We start from the raw sequence: 23167 nt of genomic DNA, 5'->3' as shown, positions 1-23167 counted from the left end.
TTGCAAATGCCGCACAAATCGACTCCAGTTTTCTCGCGGCTCCACAGTATCGCCAGCCGCCTCAGTTTTCTTTCTTTTTATCGGCCGTATCGCAGCTTGCAAGCCACATACTCCAGCCACATATGTGCGACTAAGCAACTCTGGTGTCGCTTCCTCCGCGTCATCGGCAAACTGCAGCCCCGCAGAAATCCAGGCTCCACCATTGGCTGCCGCCTGCATCCATTTTGTGGGGTCCGTAAACCGCACGTGTGGTTTGTGCCTGAGCCTAGCTCGCCGAATGTTGCTGTCTCCAATTGCATTGACCCTGGGCGACAGCCTTATCTTACTTCCTACCTCCCACGACTCTCCCCACGAATCTCCCCCCCCAAAATGGCCGAACCCGACGACCAGCCGTCGTACATCGACTACGAGACCTTCCTCGCGCCCGAGTTTGACGTCGCCGGCTTCGCCAACTCGCTGGTGCTGTCGACCAACGACCCCAACGATGCGCCCCTCGACCTGGCCACGCCGCTATCGCGGGTCCTCTTTGACATCCAGGAGATTGACTCGCACATCGACCTGCTGACGGCGCGGTCGGCCGTGCCGCTGCTGACGCACACCAAGAACCAGACGGAGACCAGCACGCGCATTGTGTCGGAGCTCGAGCCGCAGCTGGCGTCGCTCAACGAGACGTACCACCAGCTCGAGACCAAGGTGATCCAGAAGCACGCCGAGGCGGACGAGGTGCGGCAGGTAGCGTCGCGGCTCTGGGAGACGCTGCGGCTGGGCCGGTCGGTGGGGCGGTGCCTGCAGCTGGGGCGGCAGCTCGAGATACAAAACGCGGAGCTGGGCGACAAGGACAAGGAAGACCACCGGGCGCTGGTGCGGTGTGCCCACACCATCCTGTCGCTGCGCGAAGTCCTGCAGCAGAGGGCGCCGGGCGACGAGGGCCACGGGCTGGACCGCGTGGACGCCATCCGCAGCCTGCAGGACACGGTCATCACGCCCATTGAGAAGACGGTGCGCGAGACGGCCGAGCGCGTCGTCCGCGAGTTCTCTCTGGGCGCAACCACGACCCAGCACGACATGACGTTTGCGCAGTCGGAAGAGGCCAAGGCGCGCACCGTCTCGGCCCTCGTCGCGCTGTACCTTGTGTCGCCGACGCCGCTGGGCGGCGGGCTGGGCGGCGGCGCCGGCACGCCGTGGACGCCGGCCACGATGCTGCAGGCCCTCGAGCTCTACCTGCGGGCGGCCCTCCAGAGCAGCCTGGCCGCGCTGGCCCGGTCGCTCGCGGCGCTGCCGACCCTGGAGCGCTCCCTCGCCGAAGTCAGTGCGCGGTGCCAAAACATTGTGGCCCTCGAGCAGCTGCTTGCGTCGACCAAGGCACCGGCACACCCGCTCAAGCATTTGTTGACCACAACCACCACCCAGCCCTCCGACACGCTTCTCCAACCCCTGCTGGCCAAGCTCGAGACGGGCTCGCTGCCGGCGTACTTTTGGCGCACCCTCGCCGGCCACCTGTCGCCGCGCGTCCAGGACATCGTCACACGCGGCGGCGTGTCCGCGCGGACACTGCGCAGCAACCGGCAAGGCGTGGGCGAGTCGATTCGGGCGTGTGTTGTCAAGGGCATGCAGACGTCGGGCGGCCCGCGGGCGGCCACAGCAAAAGAGAACGGGGCGACCAACGGCACGGGGAAGACGGCGACCAAGAGCGGCACCCCGGGCGGCAGCACCAGTGGCAGCTGGGAGCGGGAGATTGCCGTCATGGTCGGCAGTGTGGTCAACCATCTGCGGTGAGAGACACAACAAAACAACAAAGGCCGCACTGCACTTGTACGAGTATATATGACCGGCAGTCTTTCAAATGTCTGCTTCTGCAAAATATGACGATACCACGATGCTCCAGATCTGTTTGTCCATCTGCTTGTCCCACTTGTGCTGCATTGTGGCCGTCTCTGGCCGCGTAGGACGTCTGCTATCTGGCGATGCACTATTCTTTAGCGGGCCTAGACGAACACCGAGAATTCCCCGCGCCCACTGGACCACACGACTGTCCATCTCTGCCCGTTTTGAGTCTATTGACTGTATCGTGTGGCAGAAAGTTGGGGTTAACACCAGAATGCTGCCCTCTCAGGATTCCCGGGTGCGCATACTGTGCAAGTCGGCTCTTGGCTGCGAATTGGGTTGTTTGTGAGTCACGAGCCGTTGTTGTGTCCAGAGCCATTCAGAGCCAATTCGGGGTTTTGGAGGGGAAGCAATGGCAGAAAGGCCCAGAAGCACCGTGCTCGGCGCTATTCCTAGCGAGCGCCCCACTTGACCAGCCGCGACGGCCTGCGATTTTCTCGTGCTGTTTGCTGTGGGCGATGGGCTCTTGTTGCTCTTCAAGACCTCTCCTTGCCACACACGACTTTGGGCATCTTTCAACTAGGCTTTTGCTTCGGTGTACTCTTCTGATCTCAGCCTCGGCTCGTTCTTGCAACACGTCGTCACACAATATCTACTTTGACGTCCTGTCCGCTCTGCCTGCGAACGACGTTTTCCGCGTCTCTCGTCCCGTTGTCCTCCGTTTCCTCGTCGCCTTTCTTGGCTGGTCCGCGCGACTCACTCCTGTCTCCATCTACCCTCGACATCCTCGACCTCACCGTCCTCCCACCATGTCCAAAGCGCATTACCTCACGCTGTCGTGCCCCGACAAACCCGGCATCGTCCATGCCGTGACGGGCGTCCTGGCCGCACATAACCTCAACGTGCTCGACCTGCAGCAGTTCTCCGACCGCGACTCCGAGACTTTTTTTATGCGCGTCCACTTTGGCCCGTCCGAGACCGAGTCCACCGAGTTCCTCGCCGCGCCCTTTGACAAGCTCGCCGCCGACTTCCGCATGAAGTACGACATCCGCCCCGTCGACCGCAAGCTGCGCATGCTCATCATGGTCTCCAAGATTGGCCACTGCCTCAACGACCTGCTGTTCCGCGTCAAGACGGGCCAGCTGCGCGCCGACGTGCCCCTCGTCGTGTCGAACCACCCGGACTTTGGCGACCTGGTGCGGTCCTACGGCATCGAGTTTGTGCACCTGCCCGTCACCAAGGACACCAAGGCCGCCCAGGAGGCGCGCGTCCTCGAGCTGGCCGCCGCGCACGGCGTCGAGCTGATTGTGCTCGCGCGCTACATGCAGGTGCTGTCACCGACCCTCTGCACGGCCATGTCGGGCCGCATCATCAACATCCACCACTCCTTCTTGCCCAGCTTCAAGGGCGCCAAGCCGTACCACCAGGCCTACGACCGCGGCGTCAAGATCATCGGCGCCACGGCCCATTTCGTGACGGCCGACCTCGACGAGGGCCCCATCATCGAGCAGGACGTGGCGCGCGTCGACCACAGCATGAGCGCCAAGGCGCTGGTCGACGAGGGCTCGAATGTCGAGAGCCGCGTGCTGGCGGCGGCCGTCAAGGGCTACGCAGAGCGCAAGGTCTTTTTGAACGGCACCAAGACGGTGGTTTTCAACTAGGGTGTTCGGCTTCAAAACCCCAAAAAATAAAAAATAAAAAACTAGAGAAAAGCATAGTAACCAAATATAGATTGACTGGATTGAGTACTGCTCCGAAGTTGACATATGAAGTGAATAGTACAAAACAACGGGAATGGGAGGTGGATCTGGCGGGTAGTTCTGACTGGGAAAGATGCTCCAAAAGCCATTGTGGCTGGTTGATTCGCTGCTTGTCAGCCGCAAATCACTTTGATGCAGATGTCTCGTTGGCTTCTTGTCAATACCTCACGGAGCAGTACACGGTTCTGATTCATGTGACACTCTTCGTTCGGTGGCATGCACCTGGACAAGCGCACCGATCCTGGCCGCCAGCAAAGGCAGCAAAGGTGACTAGGCCAGCTATGACTGCGATGGCGATGTGCAAGGTCTAAACTGTTGCGGTGTGCTCGCGAATAGCGTCGATGAGATGAGCGCTCGCTTAAAGTCATGATGATCTGCGTTTCTGCACATTTTTATTTTATTTTATTTATTTCATTTTTTTTAGACAGAGAAGGGGTCAACACGTCGGCGTATCATGGGAAATAGAATACAAGCAATGTCCAAAACGATCTGAATTCGATGTCGTAAAGGAAGACGCGATGGTGCAGTGTCTACTGGGAATCGCCAGTCATTGGCATCGGCTCTCTTCATGCCTTTCAACCCACCATCCTTCAAATTCATAGACTGGCAAGTGATAACCTAAGAAAGATGGAAGAGAATGGCATGACGAGTCGCAATTGAACAAACCTACCAAAGAAACAATGAAGCAGAAAGGCAGCGATGAATCCGTGTTATCATGATCCTTCCGTTTTAGGCAATCGTAGAATAAACAGCGCTCTAAAACGATTCTGCCGTCGCCCACCGCCCACCTACACTTTATGGGTATTGCTTTGCTTTCTGAGACACTGTCACCTTCTCATCACCCTTTCGTCCTTGGCCTCTTCGTCCTCAGATGCACCGCTTGGAAACTGTCTCCTAATGAACCTTGAGGCATGCCGTTAAATGACACGGTAATCGACGTGTAGGCCATTGGTGTGCCGTGTGTGTTGCTGCGTGCGTTTCTGTCACAGCCAGCCAACTGTTGTCTGGAAACTACAGACTTTGTATGTGACGTCACGGATGTAGCAGTCATCACCGACGTTCCGGGCACAATGCGGTGAATGCAATGACGGAAACGGGATTGGAAACGGCCAAGGAGATCATGGAGTCGAACCGCCGGAACCGACGTGATAGGGTCAACCTCAGGCTACGGCACAAACTCGACCATCGACGACATCGAAATCTACTCAGTCGACGAGTCAACGACGCACGCGAGTGCACCATCTGAGAGGCCATGATTCGCAATGCTTTTTGGATACAAATAACAACAAATATATACATACACCCTCTACACCCTTGCCCGCCAGCCGAGGCCCGTGCTCCGGCCCAGCGATACTTTGGCACAAATGATGAAGCACATGCCGATCAGCAGCACAACGCCCGTAAAGAGCTGCGCGCCCAGGTAGCGTCCGTTGTCGGCGGTGATGAGGGCGCCGGCAATGGGCGGGCCGGTCAGGGTGGCGATGCTGTTGATGGTGAAGACCATGCCGATGCGGACGCCGGACTTGGAGAGGTCGCGCGTGTTGAGGCTGGTCAGGCCCGCGGGGAACAGGGACTGGATGCCGCCGGCGGCGATGCCGTAGACGACGCTCCAGACGTAGAGGCCGACGGTGTTGTGGACGGCGATCCAGGAGAAGCCGGCGACGGCGGCGTACAGGGCGAAGATGGCGTACATGTTGATGGCGCCGACGCGGTCAGCGATGTAGTTGGGGAGGAGGCGGCCGATGGCGCCGACGCCGTTGACGACGAGGAGCAGGTTGAGGGAGTCGATGTAGGCCAAGCCGATGATGTCGCGGGAGTAGGAGGCGATGTAGAAGAAGGCGATGTAGATGGACCAGAAGCACTGGGGGGGGTTGTTAACAGTTGAACAAAAAACGAGCGAAGCGTACGAGAAGGCAAGAAGGGTAAGACAGAAGCGAAGAGCGAAAGAAGTGAAAGACGACAGAAAACCCAGCGAGTGAACGAAGTGAGCAAAGGAAAAAAAAAAAAAACCTACAAAGAAGCTGCCGGCGGCGTAAAAGGTGTACTCGGGCTCGCGGAAGGCGGACCACTCGACGAGGCGGCCGGCCCGGCGCGGCGGCAGACGCGTGCGCAGGCCGACACAGGCGACGGCCAGGGTGGCCAGCTGGACGAAGCCGATGACGCGCATGGTCCAGGGAAAGCCGACGGACGGCAGCAGCTGGCGGACAATGGACGGGAAGACGAGGCCGCCGGTGGCGCTGCCGGCGGCGGCGAGGCCGAGGGCGAGCGCGCGCCGGGTGCTAAAGTAGGTGCTGACGGTGGCGAGCGACGGGCAGAAGATGCAGCCGTTGCCGAGGCCCATGACGACGCCCTGCGACAGAAAGATCTGCCAGTACTGCGTGGCCTGCGCGGTCGTGAAGATGCCCACGAGCTGCAGGACGGTGCCTGTGACCAGCAGATGCTTGAAGTAGCCGGCGTCCGTCAGGCGGCCGGTGAAGGTGCCGATGAAGAAGAGCAAGAAGATCTGGAACGAGCCGATCCAGGCAATGTCCGAGGGCGCGCGGCCGAGCAGCTGCGTGTAGTACGTCTGGAACGAGCCGAATGAGTTGATGACGCCCCAGGTGTCCATGATGACCAGGTGCGTGCAGGCGACGGCGATCCAGGCCTGGACGCCGCCGTTGGGGGGCGGGCCCGGGTCAAAGTGCTTGGACCGCGTCGTGCTGGCCCGGCTCCGGACGCGCGCCAGCAGGCCGCCTTGCACGCCGTCCTCGGGCTGCTTTCCGCTGCCGTGGCCGTCCGAGGCTGCACCGCCCACGACGCCGTCGTGGTTGCCTCGCAACGCCGGCCCATTGTCCGTCTCTTCGTTCTCGTCGTCTTCGCCGGCTGCTGGTTGGCCCTTTTCTTCGTCCACGACACTGGATCGTGCGTTGCCTTTTATGTCGGGCTGTTCGTCGTGTTTTGTGCTGGACGACGACGAGATTGTGGTGCTGTCTCTCGCCGTTTCACTCGCGTCGACGGCGTGCGGTGAGCCGTGTTGCTGGCCCAGGTTGTCCTGGCTGCCCGGCGGCGGCTGCGCCATCGTGCCGAAGGATGCCGTTTGAGCCGTCTCGGGCCGCGGTGTGCCGTCTTGAGGTTAAATTGGGATGCTGGGACGTTGGGATGACTTGATTCGGAGACTGTCGATCGTACGGGTGTTCTTGGAGAAAGAAAATATTCTTGTGAGAATTCAGGCCCTTGACAATATCAAGACGGACGAAGATGGGAGGAGTCCACAGTTCAACTGCTCAACAAGATACGCTAAAACAAAGGGGCCGAAGTCGCTATGTGAGGGCTGGTGTAAATACAATGCAGACAGGAGAAAGTAAACCGAAAAAGAGTGGGCAGTATGCAACTGAGGAGAAGCAGAGACGGCAGAGTTTCTATCTTTCACGGCTGTCGAGTCATACACAGAAGTGTGCAGACTCGACCCTTTGGTGTTGATGTGTCAACGATTCATCGCAGGGCGTACGGAAAAAAGGCCCCAGGTTACTTTCTTTGCATTTTTTATTACTACTCTTCTTCTTTATTTCTCCGTTCTTTTTTTCTGGGCCTTCCCTTTTCGGTCCGCCTCCTTGCCCGCTTCTTTGCCACGATTGCACGCCCACGCTCGCAGCCGTACACTAGCGTGGCGGTTGTTGTGGAGAAAGAAAAAGAACGAGGAGTCGGATAAGAGTTGAGAAGGGGTGGCGGTGATGAGATACGGATAGCAACAACCGGGGGAAGCTGTAACTAAAACTGCGGTGACGGCTGCTGTGATGGCTGTGATGGGAAGTTTCAACAAAGTGCTTGGATACTCTAAGTGGTCAACGGGAGCGGTCCCGGGTTTGGGTTGTGGCTCCACGGTTTATTGACGTCTTTGCATATCCCGAGCCACACGATGGGCCCCCCAACCTTGTGTGTTTTCTTGCCTATCGGTGGGTCAGCGCCGACGCCAACCGCTGTGCTGACTCCTCGATTCGTCGGTCCCTTCCTATCGGCCAGCGACCATGGGGCTCGATACGACGCCGGGGACCGCCAGAACCCGCAATCGCAAGGACATGGTCAGCGGTGCATGGCCGATGCGGTGATGACCATCAACACAGATTACAGACTTGCGGTCGGCAGCGTGGTCCACGGACAAAACGAGGGACAATCTTGCTGGACGCACGGTACAACACAGTCGCATGCACAACAAGGACAAGTACGAGGCCCTTCCAGACAGTCTCCCCACTGCAAAAGGCGAAAAGTACAGCTGCCCACATGGCTGACCAAGCTCGCTGTTATTGAAAGCGCGAGAGCATGCATCCAAAGGTAAGGTTGCACCAGTCAGTTTTTGGATGGTCCCTGGCGGACGCGAGGGGAAAGGTCCATACGAAGTAGTGCCGGCGAGACTTTATTTCCGCTGCTACTTCCGTCTGTATGGAATCATATGGGTCCTTTTGAAGGAAAGCAGCAATCACTCCGCAGACACTGACTCTGCTGCAGGACATCCAAATGGTATCAGTGCAGACCACGGATAGTGTAATCGTGCAGACCAGCGGGGAACGGCTGGAACCAAATGATTGCCAATCGATAACCAGCACCAATTTGCGGACAATCGGAAGTCGGGCATGAGCCCCGGGAAAGAAACCGGACAGGCCACCCGGCTGCGCGCCGCTCTGTCACAGGCATTACAGGGCGCTACTACATAGGTGTCAGTCCCGTGTGCCACTACAAAGCGGTCAGAGAGCACCTAAAGCCGAAAAGGCTCCAATCCACAACTCGGCGTAACGCCGAAACCAGACCTCCAGACTGCCCAAAGCAGCAGTTGGATCCGTCTTCTGCTGTGAGGCCCCTGGGCGGCTTGCACACGCAATAGCGTCCTGTTTGCCGAGATCGGATGGCCCCCCAGCATTCTCCGCTATTCGCTGCCGGGCGCCGGCCAACAGGGAAGGTTTGGCAAGTGCCTTTCCCCGTGCTGAGAGAAACACGAGCGGCACCTGGGCAACGTGAAGTCAAGGAGCACACGTCTGCAATATACGACGAGACGACATAGGACGTTGTACGGTTCAAAGATGATCGGCAGTGCGCTGGTCACCGTCAATGACGGAGCCTTTTTCTCAACGGCAGGTTTAGTCAAGATTACGGCGTGGCAGAGAGCGATCGATCTACTGTCACATTTACCGCCTCCAATGACAGCACGGAGACGGCCATGATACAGAAAGCAAGACTGTCGACGTCGAGACAAGATCGGTGCAGTTATTGAGGCGACTGGCGTCCTCTGTTAGGAAACATTCAATTGACAACCCACTCTTTCGTCACCACCTCCACAGTCCTTCCATCAGATTGTATGCGCACACGTAAAACAAATGAAACCGTACAAATACCACCCATCAGATGACACACAACCCCCTCCCGCAACATGTTACTGCAGCCCCAGCGGCCATCGGCCATCGGCCTGGCTCGGTTATGCTGACAGCACTCTTCAACAAAGGACAAATACTGATGACAAACACGCCCAGCGGTTGAACGATTCACCGCGACCGAAGAAAGAAAGAAGAGAAACGGAAGTAAGCAACATCAAACAGGACGCATATCAGCAACCGCGAAAATCAAACCACGTGCCTTTTGCTCGGCACACATGTCTCGTGACAGTGTAGACCACTCAGTCCGTCTAGTGGTGCCAGAACGGGGCTGCCTTCTTGCCAGAATCCTCTCCAATGGTCTTGTCGCTCGTCTCAATCGCCGCGCAGAACGGCGAGCCGTCGCAGACACGAGCCACACTCAAATCGTCCGACCACCACATACTGTCACGGCCGCCAGCAACGTTCTCCGGCTCGAGATCCACGGTAAACGACGACAGGTTGGCAAAGTCGTCGGTGGTGTCAAAGGCGACCGGATGGAGCGTGTTGCCCGATGTCTTGGTGGCGTGTGGAACTACAAACACGTGCGAGCCCGTTGCCACCTCCTCGCCGCCGGCCAGCCGGAAGCCCGTGATGTTGAAGCGGCACGGCGCGTCGGTCGCGTCACAGCCCAAGTTCCAGGACACCAAATTGAACCGCGAGCAGCTTTCGGCCGTACCAATCTTGGCCACACCGTTGGCAATGCCGTGGCGTATGGTGGGCGGGAGGTTGAATCGAAGCATGCCAGGCATGGAGGACGGGACGAAGCGGCTGTTGGGTGAGTAGACAACCCGCTCAAAGCCGCCGCTGAACTGCATGCCCTGGTCCGGGTTGGCAAAGCCCTGAGTGTTGGGAGCCAGCAGGCTCTCCTCCTGAATCACACTGTCGTCAAACTGAGTGACACGAAAAGGTTAGCAGCCGGTGAAGCAACGACCGCCACGTTCACAGGGAAGACTCACGTTCAGAACAATGCGGGCACCTTTGGGGTTGCGATTGCACTCGGCGTCTCTGACGTGGATGCCGTGGGTAGGGCTGGCAGCACCCTCGCTAACGTGGGTGCCTGTCACGTTGGCAAAGGGTCCATGTGCGGTAGGACGAGCGCCTCCACTGCTAGTGCCAGTGCCAGTGCCAGTCGCGAACGTCGTGACGTTGTGGTGATGAGGGCCGCCAACGGCCAGGGTTGTGTGCACGTTGGGGGCAGTCGTAGCTGCACCAGTGGCGGTGTGCACTTCCGTGAAAGTCTTGGTCTCCGTGACGACAATGACACCCGAGAATGCAGGCGATGGGACGACACCCGAAGGCCTCAGTGACGACGCAGGGGGGAATGCGATGCTGCCCGTGCCAGTTGGACCGGCCGTTGGGCCAGAGGGAAGCGACGCCGACGCCGACGCCGACGACGAGACTCCCGAGGAACTAGCTTGAGGTGTAGGACGCACTGTCGTGAGTGTCAGCGTCTGGTTGGCGCGGCCCGGTCCACCAGGGAGTGTGTAAGTCACCGTGATGGCATCCGATCCAGAGGGGACAGCAGGGGTCGTCTCCGTAGAACATGAGGTGGTCTTGGTGCCGTTGATGGTGAGCGTGACCTTGGTTGACAGAGTGAGGGTCAGCGTCTCCGGGAAACCAGTAGGCACCGGAGGGGAAGGCGTTTCACAGGACGTAGAGGTGGCAAGCGTAGAAGACGTAGAACATGACTCGGTGACCGTCTCCGACGCGCCTGAAGACTGGTCGATTGTGCTGGATACCGGCCCGGCTGTCGACGAGGACGGTGCAGGCAATGTGAGGGTAAACTCTGCAGTGATCATGGAGCCTGTGTGCGTGGGCAGGATGGGCATGAAAAAGGTGCTTGTCGGCAACGTAAGCGTGAACGTGGCTGTGATCATGGACTTGGGCCGCTTCATCTGGCCCGGTTTGGTGGACACCGCAGAGTTGGGCGCAATCACAGGGCCAACGCCGCTCTGAGATCCGTCCATGTCGGAGAAGATGGAGCGCATCGCACTTCCCAGCGACGAAGCAGACTTGGCAGAGCGGGACAGCTTTGAAACAACAGACGAGTCCAGGGACAGAGACGCAGATGGAAGTGGCATCGCAAGAGACGAGCTGATGATTGCACTCTCCGTGATGGTGAATGTGTGGACGATTGTGGTGAACCCAGACTCGAATGGCACTGTTGCGGTCGCGGTGACTGTGCTCAACGTGGGAGACGTCACGGACAAAGAGGACACAGGAGAGCTCGAGAGCGAAGAGGGGGCAACCGTAGCAGTGGCTGACGGGTGGGGAATGGGGACAGTAAAGCTCTCAACGACAACAGTAAAGGAGGGAACTGGGCCAGGCACGATGGATCCGTAGGGAGGCACCTCGGAGGACGACGCCGGAGACTGGTCCCAGTCATCAGAGGAGCTTGCGGAAGCAGATCCAGATGCAGAGGACGAGCTGACACTTGTGGCAAACGGTGACCAGGAGCCGGTGCCAAAGTCAACAGAGAAGGATTCCATCATGGGGACTTGGCTGGCTGAAGTGGCCGGAACGTATGGGTAGGTGCTGGGCTCGGGGGCGGAGCTGACAGAATCCACGGAGCTCGCCGAGCGGCCGGCATTGCTGGTAAATGTCAGTTTTCGTCATCTTAAACGTCTTGTTCAGAGCGTTGTTCAGAGAAGAGACGAACCCAAATGGAGCTGCCATGATGATGGGAAACATCCCGGAAGCTGCCAGAGCAGCCATTTTCGTGGTGACTTGCATAATGGCGATGTTGCCTTGAGATATGCGAGCACAGAGTGTGAGAGTAGGGTCGGAAGTAAGCGATTGTGCCGGGTGAGAGGTGATGGGTGGTGAGAGAGAAAGGTGGTAAAGAACGGCGACGATGAGACGAGACAGAAAAGGGAAAGAAAGGGGGCAGACGAGAGGAGAAGATGAGGTCGAAAAGAAGAAAGAGCAGGAACATTCTTTTGGGCACAGGCGCCTTCCGGTCGAACGCGCCTGCCGTCCTGTGTGGCGCGCCAGAACGTGTGGCGTGGTGAAGGTTGCCAGATGTGGAAGGGACGATGCGCAGACATCGCGGCGGTGGGACGACGGAGAAGGAAGGCACGCGCTGGACGCGGTTGGGTGTACACCGACGAGCTCCACCGCGATACACGTCCCGGTTAGGAAGGAACCACATCCTCGGTAGGCAATGAGCATGACATTGTGAAATATGTTACATGCGAGGAGACGTCATGGAAGGTCGTGATGATGGCAAGAGAAGAAAGAAGGATCACATAAAAAAGAACGTAGTGTCTAGAGAGGTTGCAAGTGTAGAGAAACCCGAAAATACAAAAAAGAACATACAATCCCAAAGCTACATACCATCCAGCCCTGTCTATTCATTAAAAAATAACAAAAAAAGAAAACGAGCAGAGTTAACGCGCATCGGCCGACTCAAACGGGATTGTCCTCATAGTGTGGCGGTTCGTCTTCTGCAGCGACAATGGCCCCGTCGCCCTCGCCGGCGCCAGGCACAACACGACCGTCGCCCAGGCCCTCGGCCTGCCGCCGCTGGCCCTCCAGCTCGGCCGCCCACAGGGCCGACCCGGCGGCGGACGTCAGCAGGAAGAAAAAGGACAGCACGGGCACGAGCTCGAGCAGCATGGCGACGGTGCCAAACCAAAGGTAGTCCCAGCCGCGCCGCGAAATCTCGGCGTTGCGCTCCTTGCGCGTGAGGCCGCGCAGCTTGTACCAGCGGTAGTGGGAGAGGCGGCCGAGGCGCGAGCCGGTGATGAGGATGAAGGCGGGCGTGCCGACGAGGGGCACGAGGTTGAGGGGCAGGCACACAATGAGCTCGACGATCTGGACGATGCTCCAGGGCTGGTAGGCGGCGGCGACGGTGGGCTTGCCGAGCATGCGGACGGCGGTCGGGGCGGTGGCGTCGACGATGCGGTGGGGGGCGACCAGGTCGGTGTAGCCGGTCTTGATGAGGGTGGCGTCAAAGACGTCGACGCGGGCCTCGTCGACGAAGAAGCCCTCAAAGAGGCCCTGCGTGACGACCAGCCCCTCGCCGAGCACGAGGACGACGGCGTTGACCCACGCGCCCCAGCCGTGGAAGATGGCGAGGAACGCGAACTGGGGCAAAAAGGCAAAGGTGAAGAGAATCAGGTAGACGATGAAGGAAATGAGGGCGAGCGGCAGCAGGCGGCCGGCGAAGAGCGGGTGGAACTCGCGGTGGCGGCAAAAGTAGCCGATGCCGCGGAGCGGGAACGAGGCGGCATGGCTGGCACGCCGCAAGTAGCCGCCTGCGCGGTGAAACGGCGGCGGCGCCGAGACAGTCCAGCGGTCATCCGGCATGGCTGTCGGGGTGTGGATGTTGGGAGGCTTGGCGGTCGTTAAAAACGGGAGGCGGAGAGTTGGAGGGTTTCGCGTTTGAAAGACGTGCGGGTGCTGGAGAGTCGGGAGAAGCTTGAGTAAGAATGTGCTGTAAAACGTGCTAAGAGTGCTGAATGCGGGAATGCGGGGCACCACTGCTGCAACGATGACGCAGGCCTGGCCGTCTGACTAATACTGGCAGTTGCACGGCGCCAACGGATGGACAGATTGAGATGGGTGAAAGACGATTGGCTACCGTTTCGTACTTACGTCGTCGGTACAACTTGCACTTGCATCCTAAACCAGGACAGCTACGCCAATGCAGAGGCGCTGACGATTGGGCGGGTAGGCGGCGGCGCTTGGTGGGGGCGCTTTGGAATCAAGCACTGTCTGACAAGCCTCCAACTCCAACACTGGACAAGTTGAAGGTGTCCTCCATCGCCCTGGCCTGGACGCCACCACGACGACGCGACGCTCAGGGCCCTCGGGACACGCCACAGTGACGGCAGCGGATTGTCAGGACGTTTATTGCCGTGCCTGTCGCTGGTGTTCGCGTCCCAGTTGCCGCCCTTTGCAGCCCCTGACAGAGTTGACACCGCTGCTACCGACGCGCCATCGCCGGGGCAGACGCGTCGCTGCATCGCCGCCGACAGCATCGCCCGGTCTCTAAAGGAGTCTATGTCCTAATACAGAGAATGCGTTGGCGTCGTCGTTCACTATGTCTTCAAAGCAGAGCGCCTTCGTGGTGCTGCAGTTACGTGCGCCCGTGTAACCGAACGGTCCGAGCAGCCGTCTTTCCTGGCTCCGAATCCCTAGTCGATGACAAGCCAATCGCACAGGTTTCAGCCTGATTTATCCTTCAACCTTTCCACACTCTCTCCCCGTATTACAGATAGCCTGAACGAAGCAGAATGAGAGCTAAAGAAGCCCATTGTGGCGAGCACGACGTCTTAGGGAGTATGTCGTACTTTGCGAATGCACACATCCCATGCCAACGGGGCTTGCTGACGGTCACTGCCAACGGGGCTTGCTGACGGTCACTGCCAACGGGGCTTGCTGACGGTCACTGCCAACGGAGCTTGCTGACGGTCACTGCCAACGGAGCTTGCTGACGGTCACTGCCAACGGAGCTTGCTGACGGCGACTGCCAACAAGCTAGCATGTTTGCCATGCGGAAAAGGAGCGAAGAGTGGACGACCTGTCGGGTCGGGGCCCAAATGCTACATTCCGTGTTCCGGCAGTCCACTCGAGTTGTGAGACCAGACACATAAAACGTTGGATGGCCCCGGCCCAGTCAAGGCACAAGTGTGTCTTCTTCTGTAATTGATGTTGATGTTGGATTCGATTTCGATTTCGATTTTGATTTGAATTTTGTTTACTGGCTCGTTCTTCTGCCTCGCCTCACCCTACGACATCTTCCTCCCGCCTCCCATGGCCCATACGTGGCTTGTCGCCTTCCTGGCCGTGTTCGGCGCCTGGTTCGTGTCGTCGGCGCACCGTTTGTACGTCAACTACCGCAATGCCGTCCGCAGCGGCTTCCCCGTGCTGCTGTGCCCCATCAACACGCAGAACCCGCTGTACATGGCCTTGAACCCGGTGCTCCGCCCCCTGCTCCAGCGCATCCTGCCGACCGCCGTCTACGACCGCTGGCACCCGGCGACCTTTGGCTGGGAATTCCGCGACCGCCACGGCCTCCACGACCGCATCGGCCCCGTCTTTGTGCTGGTGACGACGGGCGTCAACGAGCTGTGGTGTGCCGACCCGGCGCTCGCGCAAAATCTGCTGGCGCGCCGCAAAGACTTCGTGATGCTGCCCGAGGCAAAGGTCATCATGAGACTGCTGGGCACCAACATTGTTGCGTCGGACGGCGAGACGTGGGCGCGGCAGCGGCGGCTGATTGCGCCCAACCTCAACGAGCGCATCAGCGCCGTCGTGTGGAAGGAGGGTATGGAGCAGGCGAACCAGATGGGAGACTATATGCTGGCGGCGCCCGAGGACGGTGCGGCGTCCAAGACGTCCAAGACATCCAAGACATCCAAGACGTCGCAGACGGTGGCGAGCCTGCGCGCGATTGCCATCAACGTGCTCGGCCAGGTGGGCTACGGCCAGCCAAAACCGTTCCGGCCGATGGAGCTGCCGCGGGACCCCGAGGCGCCCATGGCGTACATTGACGCCGTCGGCCTCGTGACGGAGCTGCTGGCCCCGGCCGCCCTCTTCCCGAACAGACTGCTGGCGCTGCCCTTTATGCCCAAGGTCGTGCAGACGCTGGCCGCGGCCATGCGCAAACTGCCCGCCCTCACGGACGACATGCTCAACCAGGAGCGGCAGCGCCAAAAGGAGCGGAAGGTCGACACGGATAGCGGGCCGCGTGAGACGATCATGAGCCTGCTGGTGCGGCTGTCGGACCAGGCCCTGGACAAGGCAGCAGCGCCCGCCGACCCCCACGGCGCGCTCGGCCTCACGGAAGACGAGATTGCCGGCAACCTGTTCCTGGTCACGGGCGCCGGCTTCGATACCACGGCCAACACCATGGCCTACGCCGCCGTGCTGCTGGCCATCTATCCCGAGACACAGGCGTGGCTGCAGGAGGAGCTGGACCGTGTCTTTGGCGGGCCGCCCACGGGCTTGCCAGCCAGCAAACGCACCGACCGCCTCGCCGCCCTCGACTACACGACCGTCTACCCGCAGCTGGCCCGCTGTCTCGCCTTTATGCTGGAGACGCTGCGTCTGTACCCGGTTCTTCTCCACGAGTCCCGCGGCCTCCGGGTCGACGACGGCACCAGCGCATCGTCTGCCTCAGCGCCGTCGCTGGCGACCGTCACCGTCACCGTCCACCACACCACCCACCACCTCGCCGGCCGCTACAACGTGTTTGTCAACAACATGGCTCTCCACACCGCGCGGGCCACCTGGGGCGCCGACGCCGACGCGTTCCGCCCTGCGCGCTGGATTGCCGTCGACGCGGCGACCGGCCGCGAATCCGTCAAGGCGCCGCCGCGCGGCACCTTTTCCCCCTGGTCCGGCGGCCCCCGCGTCTGCCCCGGCCAGAAAATGTCCCAGGTCGAGTTTGTCGCCGTCATGGCCACGCTGCTGTGGCGCTGCTCTGTGCGGCCCGTGGTGCACACGGCCGAGGGCGAGACGCCCGCCGACGCCCGCGCGCGGCTGCTCGCTCTGACCGAGGACAGCCAGCCGCGGCTGGCACTGCAGATGAACCGGCCCGACGAAGCGGAGTTGCAATGGGTGGAGAGGTAGTGCGGTGAGGGTAGCCATGGTACATTCGTACGAAGGACAACAATTTTACATTGAATAGATATGGAATATGGAACCTCGGATGCACATTTGATTGAATTATTGCGATGTGCGGTAGACAGGACGCGATGTAGCCTCTCATCCCATGATTCTTGGTTGATTCTCTTCTGGTTGGTGGTCGGACTGACCCTGGCTGCGTCTGGTCACCTCCAGTTGCACTGGTACACTGGTACACTGGTACACTGGTAGATCGTCGTCGACCCTGTTCGCATCGCCGGATAAATGTAAACACATGGTGGCTTTAGCCGGTGAGTGTCGTTGTTGCTGTGCAGAGCCGCCAAGAAGGTTATTTCCAATGCCCAGGAAACGGAGATGGACCCAAGGCGGCACGCATCTGGCCAAGCCCGTTTTGATATGACGGCAAAGGCGACGGAAATAGACACCATTGTGTGCGGAGCATTACGTCGTCTCCGTACCCTGTCTGCTTGTCGATCTCCACCCTTCTGGAATGGCGACAATCACATGCCAAGGCGGCAAAAGGGACAAACGTTGAGCAACCCACGAGCTAGTACGGACGATCGATCGATGGCGTCCAACAGGCGATTTTGCAAGCCACGCGCTATCGACTTCCGAACTCTGGGGGAACTCTGGGGTGTTACTTGTTCATGGGGTTCTGGGGTTCTCGGGTTCTGGGCATCGGGGCATCTTATCTTGGCATCTGAACATCCCCATGATTATAATTTGCAACATATACAGCAAAACTGCCGAAGAAAATGCCGCAAGTATGCTGACGAAACGATGCCTCCCAATGCAGCCACCATCCTTCACAGCACCCAATTGCTGATCCATTGCTGATCATGGCGATAACAAAGCACGCCACAGGTGCTATATATATTGGCGTAGCACCAGCCATATTGGATAGTGACACACGCACGCCGTCCCCCCAAAAGGATAAACAGGATAAATGTTAAATCGACTTACCACGTCCATCCTATGGAGACGGGGACAGACGAGCCAAGCATCGCAGATTGAATTGGGCCTAGCCGACCACCACGCAGATGGAGATTCCGGGACCGTCGCCTAGCTCGTCGACGGCCTTGAGTTTCTGTCCCTGCGATGGACATGTATAAAGGTCGCTGACGACCGACCGAGGTGTTTGCTTTGTCTCGTCGGTTCTCATCTGCACACTTCAACACCATCTCCCGCTTCCCTCTTGTGTCTCGCGGCCACGTACTCTCCCTTTCCATTCACACTTGTCTCCTGCTCTCCATCCCATCATGGGCATCTTCTCTGCACTTGTCTTGGGCCTGGCGGCCGTCGCGACCGCCAACCCCATGCCCGTGGCCGGCCCGGCCTTGCCGCTGCCCGGCTCTGGCCTTGTCGGCTCGCGCACAGTCGAGGAGCGCAGCACGCCGACGGGCACCGGCACCAACAACGGCTTCTTCTACTCCTTCTGGACCGACGGCCAGGGCAGCGTGACGTACAACAACGGACCGGCCGGCGAGTACAGCGTGCAGTGGAACAACGTCAACAACTTTGTGGCCGGCAAGGGCTGGAACCCCGGCAGCCCGCGCACGGTCAACTACACGGGCACGTGGAACGGCCGCAACGTCAACTCGTACCTCAGCCTCTACGGCTGGACCAAGAGCCCGCTGGTCGAGTACTACATTGTCGAGTCGTACGGCACGTACAACCCGTCGACGGGCGGCACCAAGAAGGGCACCGTCACGAGCGACGGCGGCACCTACGACATCTACCTCAACAAGCGCGTCAACCAGCCGTCCATTTCCGGCACCGCCACCTTCGACCAGTACTGGTCGGTGCGCCAGTCCCGGCGCGTCGGCGGCACCGTCACGGTCAAGAACCACTTTGACGCCTGGGCCAAGGCCGGCCTCCAGCTGGGCTCGCACGACTACCAGATCATTGCCACCGAGGGCTACCAGAGCAGCGGCAGCGCCGACATTACCGTCAGCCAGGGGTAGATGGTGGGCAGGTAGGCTGACCACCTAACGACCAGCCAATCAGACAGGGTGGGCGGAGGTCGACGTGTAAATACGAGGGACGGACATAACGATAAGAAGGTAGCCTAAAGCTCAAGTCTTTCAATAGTTCATAACATTGTGTGTCGACACTTTGGTCCCAACCGCGGCAGACAGCGAGATAGTTCACAATGTCAATGTCAAGGATTGTAAGATAAAAACCACTTCATTCTGAATAAGCATATTCATGACATCGGCACTGAGTAGCAACGAATTCACTTCGTTCCGTGCATGGGACAGGATATCCTTTGTCTCGTTTCCCGTCCAATCAAGCCTTGGATCAACCTACATTTCCTGACAAGATGTCGTTTTCGCTTGGTACACATAATTGTTCTTCAAAACAAAAACTAAAAATGTGCGAATGATTTTTTTCAAAATTCGTTTTGTGTTATTAATTGAAGACAAATAACCTGATAAAATATGCTCTTTTGAATTGCGATATTCACTATAAAACTTTAAAAATAAAATAATATTCGTTAAATATTAATACGAAGCTCAAAAGATCCGAGTACGAATAAACAGTGGGATCCCGTCCCCTGTCACTAACGATCGTAGATATAAGCAATGGACGTCCGTACACAACTTACATTCTTCGTATAATTAAAGTCGAAACGTCATTCACCCCTCCAGACTTTCCGTATGTGGCTTCGCCTCTTGGTTCCTTGGTATATATATGAAATGAATGTTCCGATGCATCTACTCTGATGCATCTACTAATCGACTACTTGCAGACACACGACATCCCACGACAGTACCCTCTACGAGAGTACCTCTGTTTCACGCCCGCCACGCATATCGCCGCTTACGACCACGTGTCCGGGCCAAAGTAGCCCTTCTCCGGCAGGTCGGGGTACAGCGCAATTTGGCCGGCGCCGCCGTCAATGGTCGCGCTCACAATGTCGGTGCCCCACCAGCTGATGGACTTGGGGTGGTACTGGACGGCGAAGAACATGATGATGCCGGAAAAGGCGACGCCGCCCGTGAGCGCGGCCGACAGGACGTAGTTGTACTTCTCCCACCAGGCGGTCTTGTTGCGGCGGAGGTAGTACATGAAGGCAAACGAAATGTAGAGGCCGCCGGTGAAGTAGGACAGGTTGAGGGGCGCCCAGTAGAGGAAGCCGTTGAACACGAGGGACGGGTGGACGTGCTTGAGCCAGGAGATGGGGGTGAAGACGGCGAGGTCCAGCGGCTTGTAGACGACGGCGGGCAGCACGCTGCGGACCACCGAGCGGGCCTTGGCGCCGTAGTACTTGACCGTCCACCAGACAAGGGCCAGGAGGAAGCCGAGCAGGAAGCAGTACTTGAGCGCAGGGTAGATCTGGCTGAAGATGCGTTCAGGACCAATGGCACCCTGGGAAAAAGAAAAGAAAAAAGAACGTTAGCAGAGACCAAGGAAAACACAGAAGAGGACACACATGACCGTACCCAAATAACGGAAGAGGAAAAGTACACGCCGGAGCCGTTCTCGCAATTAAAGTGGGAGACCTGGTCGTGGGTGCAGATGCCGGGGATGTCGTTGTCGGCAAACTGTACGACGCCGTAGGCAATGAGGGCGGTGATGATGGAGCTGATGATCTGGCCGCGGTACATGGCGCGGGGCGGGACCTTGGCGTAGAAGCCCATCTTTTGGTCGGAAATGTAGTTGTCCGCCTGGCCATTGATGTTGTAGCCAAAGGCCTTGACGAACATGAGCGCCTCGGGGTGGCCCGGCAGCGCGTAGCCGATGATGAGCTCGGTGACGACGTTGAGGCCCTCGGTGTTGCCCGAGATGGCGTACAGGTAGCTCATGGGAATCAGAAAGACGAGGTTGAGGCCGATGACAAAGAAGATGGTCCAGACGGGTGTGTTGAGCTGCTCCCAGTGCGCCAGGATCACAATGGCAAAGACAAAGGACACTAGGAAGATGACGGTGAACCACCAGTCGGGCACCTCCGGGTACGCGCGCAGCAGCTGCGTGAAGGGGTCGTCAAACTCGTCGTAGATGGAGACGTCGGAGCTGAATATGGACGCCAGGTGGCGACCGGCGCCGCGCACGTCACCTTTGGCCAGCGCCACGACGGCGTTCTTGGTACCGACCACCATCTGGCGCAGAAAGCCGAGGCCCGCCTTGAGGCTGGACTTGTAGGCCCGGAGCAGCGGGCGCCACGAGTCCAGCAGGATGAACACCATGGTCAGCGGGTAAAAGGCAAAGAAGGCGCCGTAGAGCGTGAGGTTTCCGGCGCCGTAGAACGCCGGCGAGTACTCGAGGTAGGCCGTCTCGTTAAAGGCGCCCGTGCCCTGCTCCACGACGCGCGAGATGTTGTATGAGTTGCCCGTATTGTCAAAGATGCCCGACGTGTTGGGCGGCAGGTAGGCGGACCACTTGGTGTTGGAGTAGTACAGCGCGATGATGATCAGGCCGCCCAGGAGATTGCCGGCGTACTGCTGGGCATACACAAAGAAGGGGTAGGCCAGCGGCAGGTAGTAGGTGCCGAGCACGTTCCAGTCAAACGTCGGAATGGGGTTGAAACCCAGGCCGTACGAGGAGCCCGTGATCATGTTGAGGTTGAAGTTGTCGGGCTTGATCCACGTCATCCAGGCAAAGTAGCTGAGCGCGGGGAACAGGTAGCCCGGCACCCAGAAGTAGACAAACATGGCGCTGAAGACGATGAAGAAGAAGCGGTAGCGCGAGATGCGCCAGCCGTGCACCACCTCCTGGGTCTCGGGCAGTAGCAGCGCGCGGTTGAGGGCCAACGTGGGCAGGATGTTGGGCCACAGCGCCTCGACGGGGTAGACGACGAAGCGACGCATGAGGCCGGAGAAGCCGAGGCCCATGAGCTGCGTCGACAGCAGCAGCAGGATGCCGTAGCCGGGCGTCAGCCACTTGTCGCCGTAGTAGACGGTCTGGGTCTGGATGTTCCAGAAGCAGTAGGCAGACGTGAGGCCGACGTCGACGATGATGGTGGCCAGCATCTGCTCTTTGTACGTCCAGGGGCCCGGGTTGAGGGACACGCGCTGGCCGCGGAAGGTGAAGCCCCAGTCCGGCAGCACCCAGGCCAGCAGCAGGCCGCAGGGGTACAGCAGGATCTGCGCGACGGCCGACGTCAGCGAGATGGTCGGGAAGCGCGAGTTGAAGAGCGAGTTGGTGAACTGCGCGAGGGCCGCCCAGATGTAGCCGAGCAGGTGGGCGCGGATCGTCTCGCAGGGGATGGACGGGTCGTCCGTCGGCGCCGACACGGCGCGCACCTCGGGGTACGGCGAGTAGAACTTGTTGATGGCCGCCTCGGTCTTGAGGCGCAGCTCCCAGTCGTCGGTGTCGGTGCCGGTGCCAGCGCCCTCGCCTTCCTTGCTCGCGACGTCGCTGTCGCTGGAGGCGGGCCCCTTGAGCAGCGCGCTGATCTTGTCGCGCTGCAGCTGCGAAAAGTTGTAGTCGTACTCGTGGTCGACCAGCATCTTCTCGAGGATCGCTCGGGCCTCGTCGACCGACAGCGTGTCGATCTTGTCCATGACAAAGGCAATGTCGTCGGCGGGCGCCAGGCCGGTGGCGGTGTCGCCGAGCTTGTCGACGAGATCATGCACTTTCTCGTCAATGGCACGCGACGTTACGACGACGCCGTCGTCCTTCTTCTTGGTGTCGACGTCAACCGGCGGCACCTCGCCCGAGGCGGGCGAGCCCACGGGCGCCAAGGGCTCCAGCGGTTCCATGTTCAGCGATAAGGGAGTGGATAAAATGCCGGGGAAGGGGTACTGGGGACGTTTAGAGAACCATGGAGAGCACACAGCACAGACGGTGCTTGCGGAAAAACGAACGAGGAATGCAATAATCTGCTCGGCGGGACGAGCCCGTCGCTATATAGGCGTGATCTCGACAAGGTCCTCGCCATGGCCCTCGACGTGGACGTCGCATGGACGGCGGCGGTTTCTGGCGGTTTCTGGGTGCATAGGCATAGATTGCAATATAGCAGAATCACACCAGAATCACACCAATGGCAATCGCATCATTCTCTCTGATACAAGGACCCGCGGCCAGAAGAGCTGCACGGTTCGTTTACGGGATTTCGTCGTCGCCTCTCGACATCGCTGTGGTACTCTGGTATCAACACACTGAAAATGACACTACCTTATCGTGCGCCTCATTGGTGGAGCGTGGCCAAGTCCCACCACCGAGCAACAATCCACCTTCCTGATTGAGGCAAACCGCGCCATCTTGTACCCATTTGCGACATGTACAACATGTGCAAGCCAATTCCCAAACTGGTTCAGTTATCACGCGTATCGCGCTGGCCAAGTCGACAAAAGCGCCATGGTAGAATCTTGGAAAGCTTGGAGGGCTTGGAAAGCTTGTCTGGTTCGGCTGCTGACGGTCCCGGACGCCACCCGTATCGCAGTCCAAAAGGCCAAGCAACAAGCGACCCACGCAGATGTCGCTTTGTGGGATTTGAAAACGAAACACTGTGCAAACTGTCCACGCAGCATGGGGCGTCGGAGCAAAAATACGTGTACTCGTACATGTCGTACATGGTGGATGGACGACGACTTTCCTGATTCGGCTGTCAAATGCGTCGCCCCCCGCTATCTCTGGAGAAAATACCTCCAACCACATCTG

General features: G+C 59.0%; 9 protein-coding genes across 9 annotated transcripts; 4 read left to right on the top strand and 5 right to left on the bottom strand.

Annotated features, from left to right (window-relative positions):
• Positions 1–369: 369 nt before the first annotated feature.
• Positions 370–1776, top strand: SPSK_01728 (golgi family transport complex component; the record flags this gene model as incomplete). Its single annotated transcript, XM_016728634.1, has 1 exon — positions 370–1776. The coding sequence occupies one exon, from the start codon at positions 370–372 to the stop codon at positions 1774–1776; it is 1407 nt and encodes a 468-aa protein (XP_016590249.1).
• Positions 1777–2633: 857 nt separating this feature from the next.
• Positions 2634–3485, top strand: SPSK_01900 (formyltetrahydrofolate deformylase; the record flags this gene model as incomplete). The annotated part of the gene is made up of 1 exon (XM_016728799.1): positions 2634–3485. The coding sequence occupies one exon, from the start codon at positions 2634–2636 to the stop codon at positions 3483–3485; it is 852 nt and encodes a 283-aa protein (XP_016590248.1).
• Positions 3486–4890: 1405 nt separating this feature from the next.
• Positions 4891–6642, bottom strand: SPSK_01623 (MFS monocarboxylate transporter; the record flags this gene model as incomplete). The annotated part of the gene is made up of 2 exons (XM_016728531.1): positions 4891–5445; positions 5599–6642. The coding sequence occupies 2 exons, from the start codon at positions 6640–6642 to the stop codon at positions 4891–4893; spliced, it is 1599 nt and encodes a 532-aa protein (XP_016590247.1).
• Positions 6643–9234: 2592 nt separating this feature from the next.
• SPSK_01483 (uncharacterized protein) lies at positions 9235–11698 on the bottom strand (the record flags this gene model as incomplete). The annotated part of the gene is made up of 3 exons (XM_016728395.1): positions 9235–9855; positions 9922–11557; positions 11625–11698. 3 exons carry the CDS (start codon positions 11696–11698, stop codon positions 9235–9237), a joined length of 2331 nt encoding a protein of 776 aa, XP_016590246.1.
• A 675-nt stretch (positions 11699–12373) lies between these two features.
• SPSK_01881 (uncharacterized protein) lies at positions 12374–13276 on the bottom strand (the record flags this gene model as incomplete). Its single annotated transcript, XM_016728780.1, has 1 exon — positions 12374–13276. One exon carries the CDS (start codon positions 13274–13276, stop codon positions 12374–12376), a length of 903 nt encoding a protein of 300 aa, XP_016590245.1.
• A 329-nt stretch (positions 13277–13605) lies between these two features.
• SPSK_02059 (uncharacterized protein) lies at positions 13606–13935 on the bottom strand (the record flags this gene model as incomplete). The annotated part of the gene is made up of 1 exon (XM_016728954.1): positions 13606–13935. The coding sequence occupies one exon, from the start codon at positions 13933–13935 to the stop codon at positions 13606–13608; it is 330 nt and encodes a 109-aa protein (XP_016590244.1).
• Positions 13936–14725: 790 nt separating this feature from the next.
• Positions 14726–16546, top strand: SPSK_01599 (cytochrome P450 monooxygenase; the record flags this gene model as incomplete). Its single annotated transcript, XM_016728508.1, has 1 exon — positions 14726–16546. The coding sequence occupies one exon, from the start codon at positions 14726–14728 to the stop codon at positions 16544–16546; it is 1821 nt and encodes a 606-aa protein (XP_016590243.1).
• A 1274-nt stretch (positions 16547–17820) lies between these two features.
• SPSK_01951 (endo-1,4-beta-xylanase) lies at positions 17821–18525 on the top strand (the record flags this gene model as incomplete). Its single annotated transcript, XM_016728849.1, has 1 exon — positions 17821–18525. One exon carries the CDS (start codon positions 17821–17823, stop codon positions 18523–18525), a length of 705 nt encoding a protein of 234 aa, XP_016590242.1.
• Positions 18526–19384: 859 nt separating this feature from the next.
• SPSK_01435 (uncharacterized protein) lies at positions 19385–22266 on the bottom strand (the record flags this gene model as incomplete). The annotated part of the gene is made up of 2 exons (XM_016728349.1): positions 19385–19933; positions 20008–22266. The coding sequence occupies 2 exons, from the start codon at positions 22264–22266 to the stop codon at positions 19385–19387; spliced, it is 2808 nt and encodes a 935-aa protein (XP_016590241.1).
• Positions 22267–23167: the final 901 nt, after the last annotated feature.

The sequence above is a fragment of the Sporothrix schenckii genome (genome assembly GCF_000961545.1).
Source record: "Sporothrix schenckii 1099-18 chromosome Unknown Cont42, whole genome shotgun sequence".
Taxonomy (NCBI): domain Eukaryota; kingdom Fungi; phylum Ascomycota; class Sordariomycetes; order Ophiostomatales; family Ophiostomataceae; genus Sporothrix; species Sporothrix schenckii.
The sequence above is the reverse complement of the archived record's forward strand: the minus strand, read 5'-3'. Positions and strand labels throughout refer to the sequence as shown.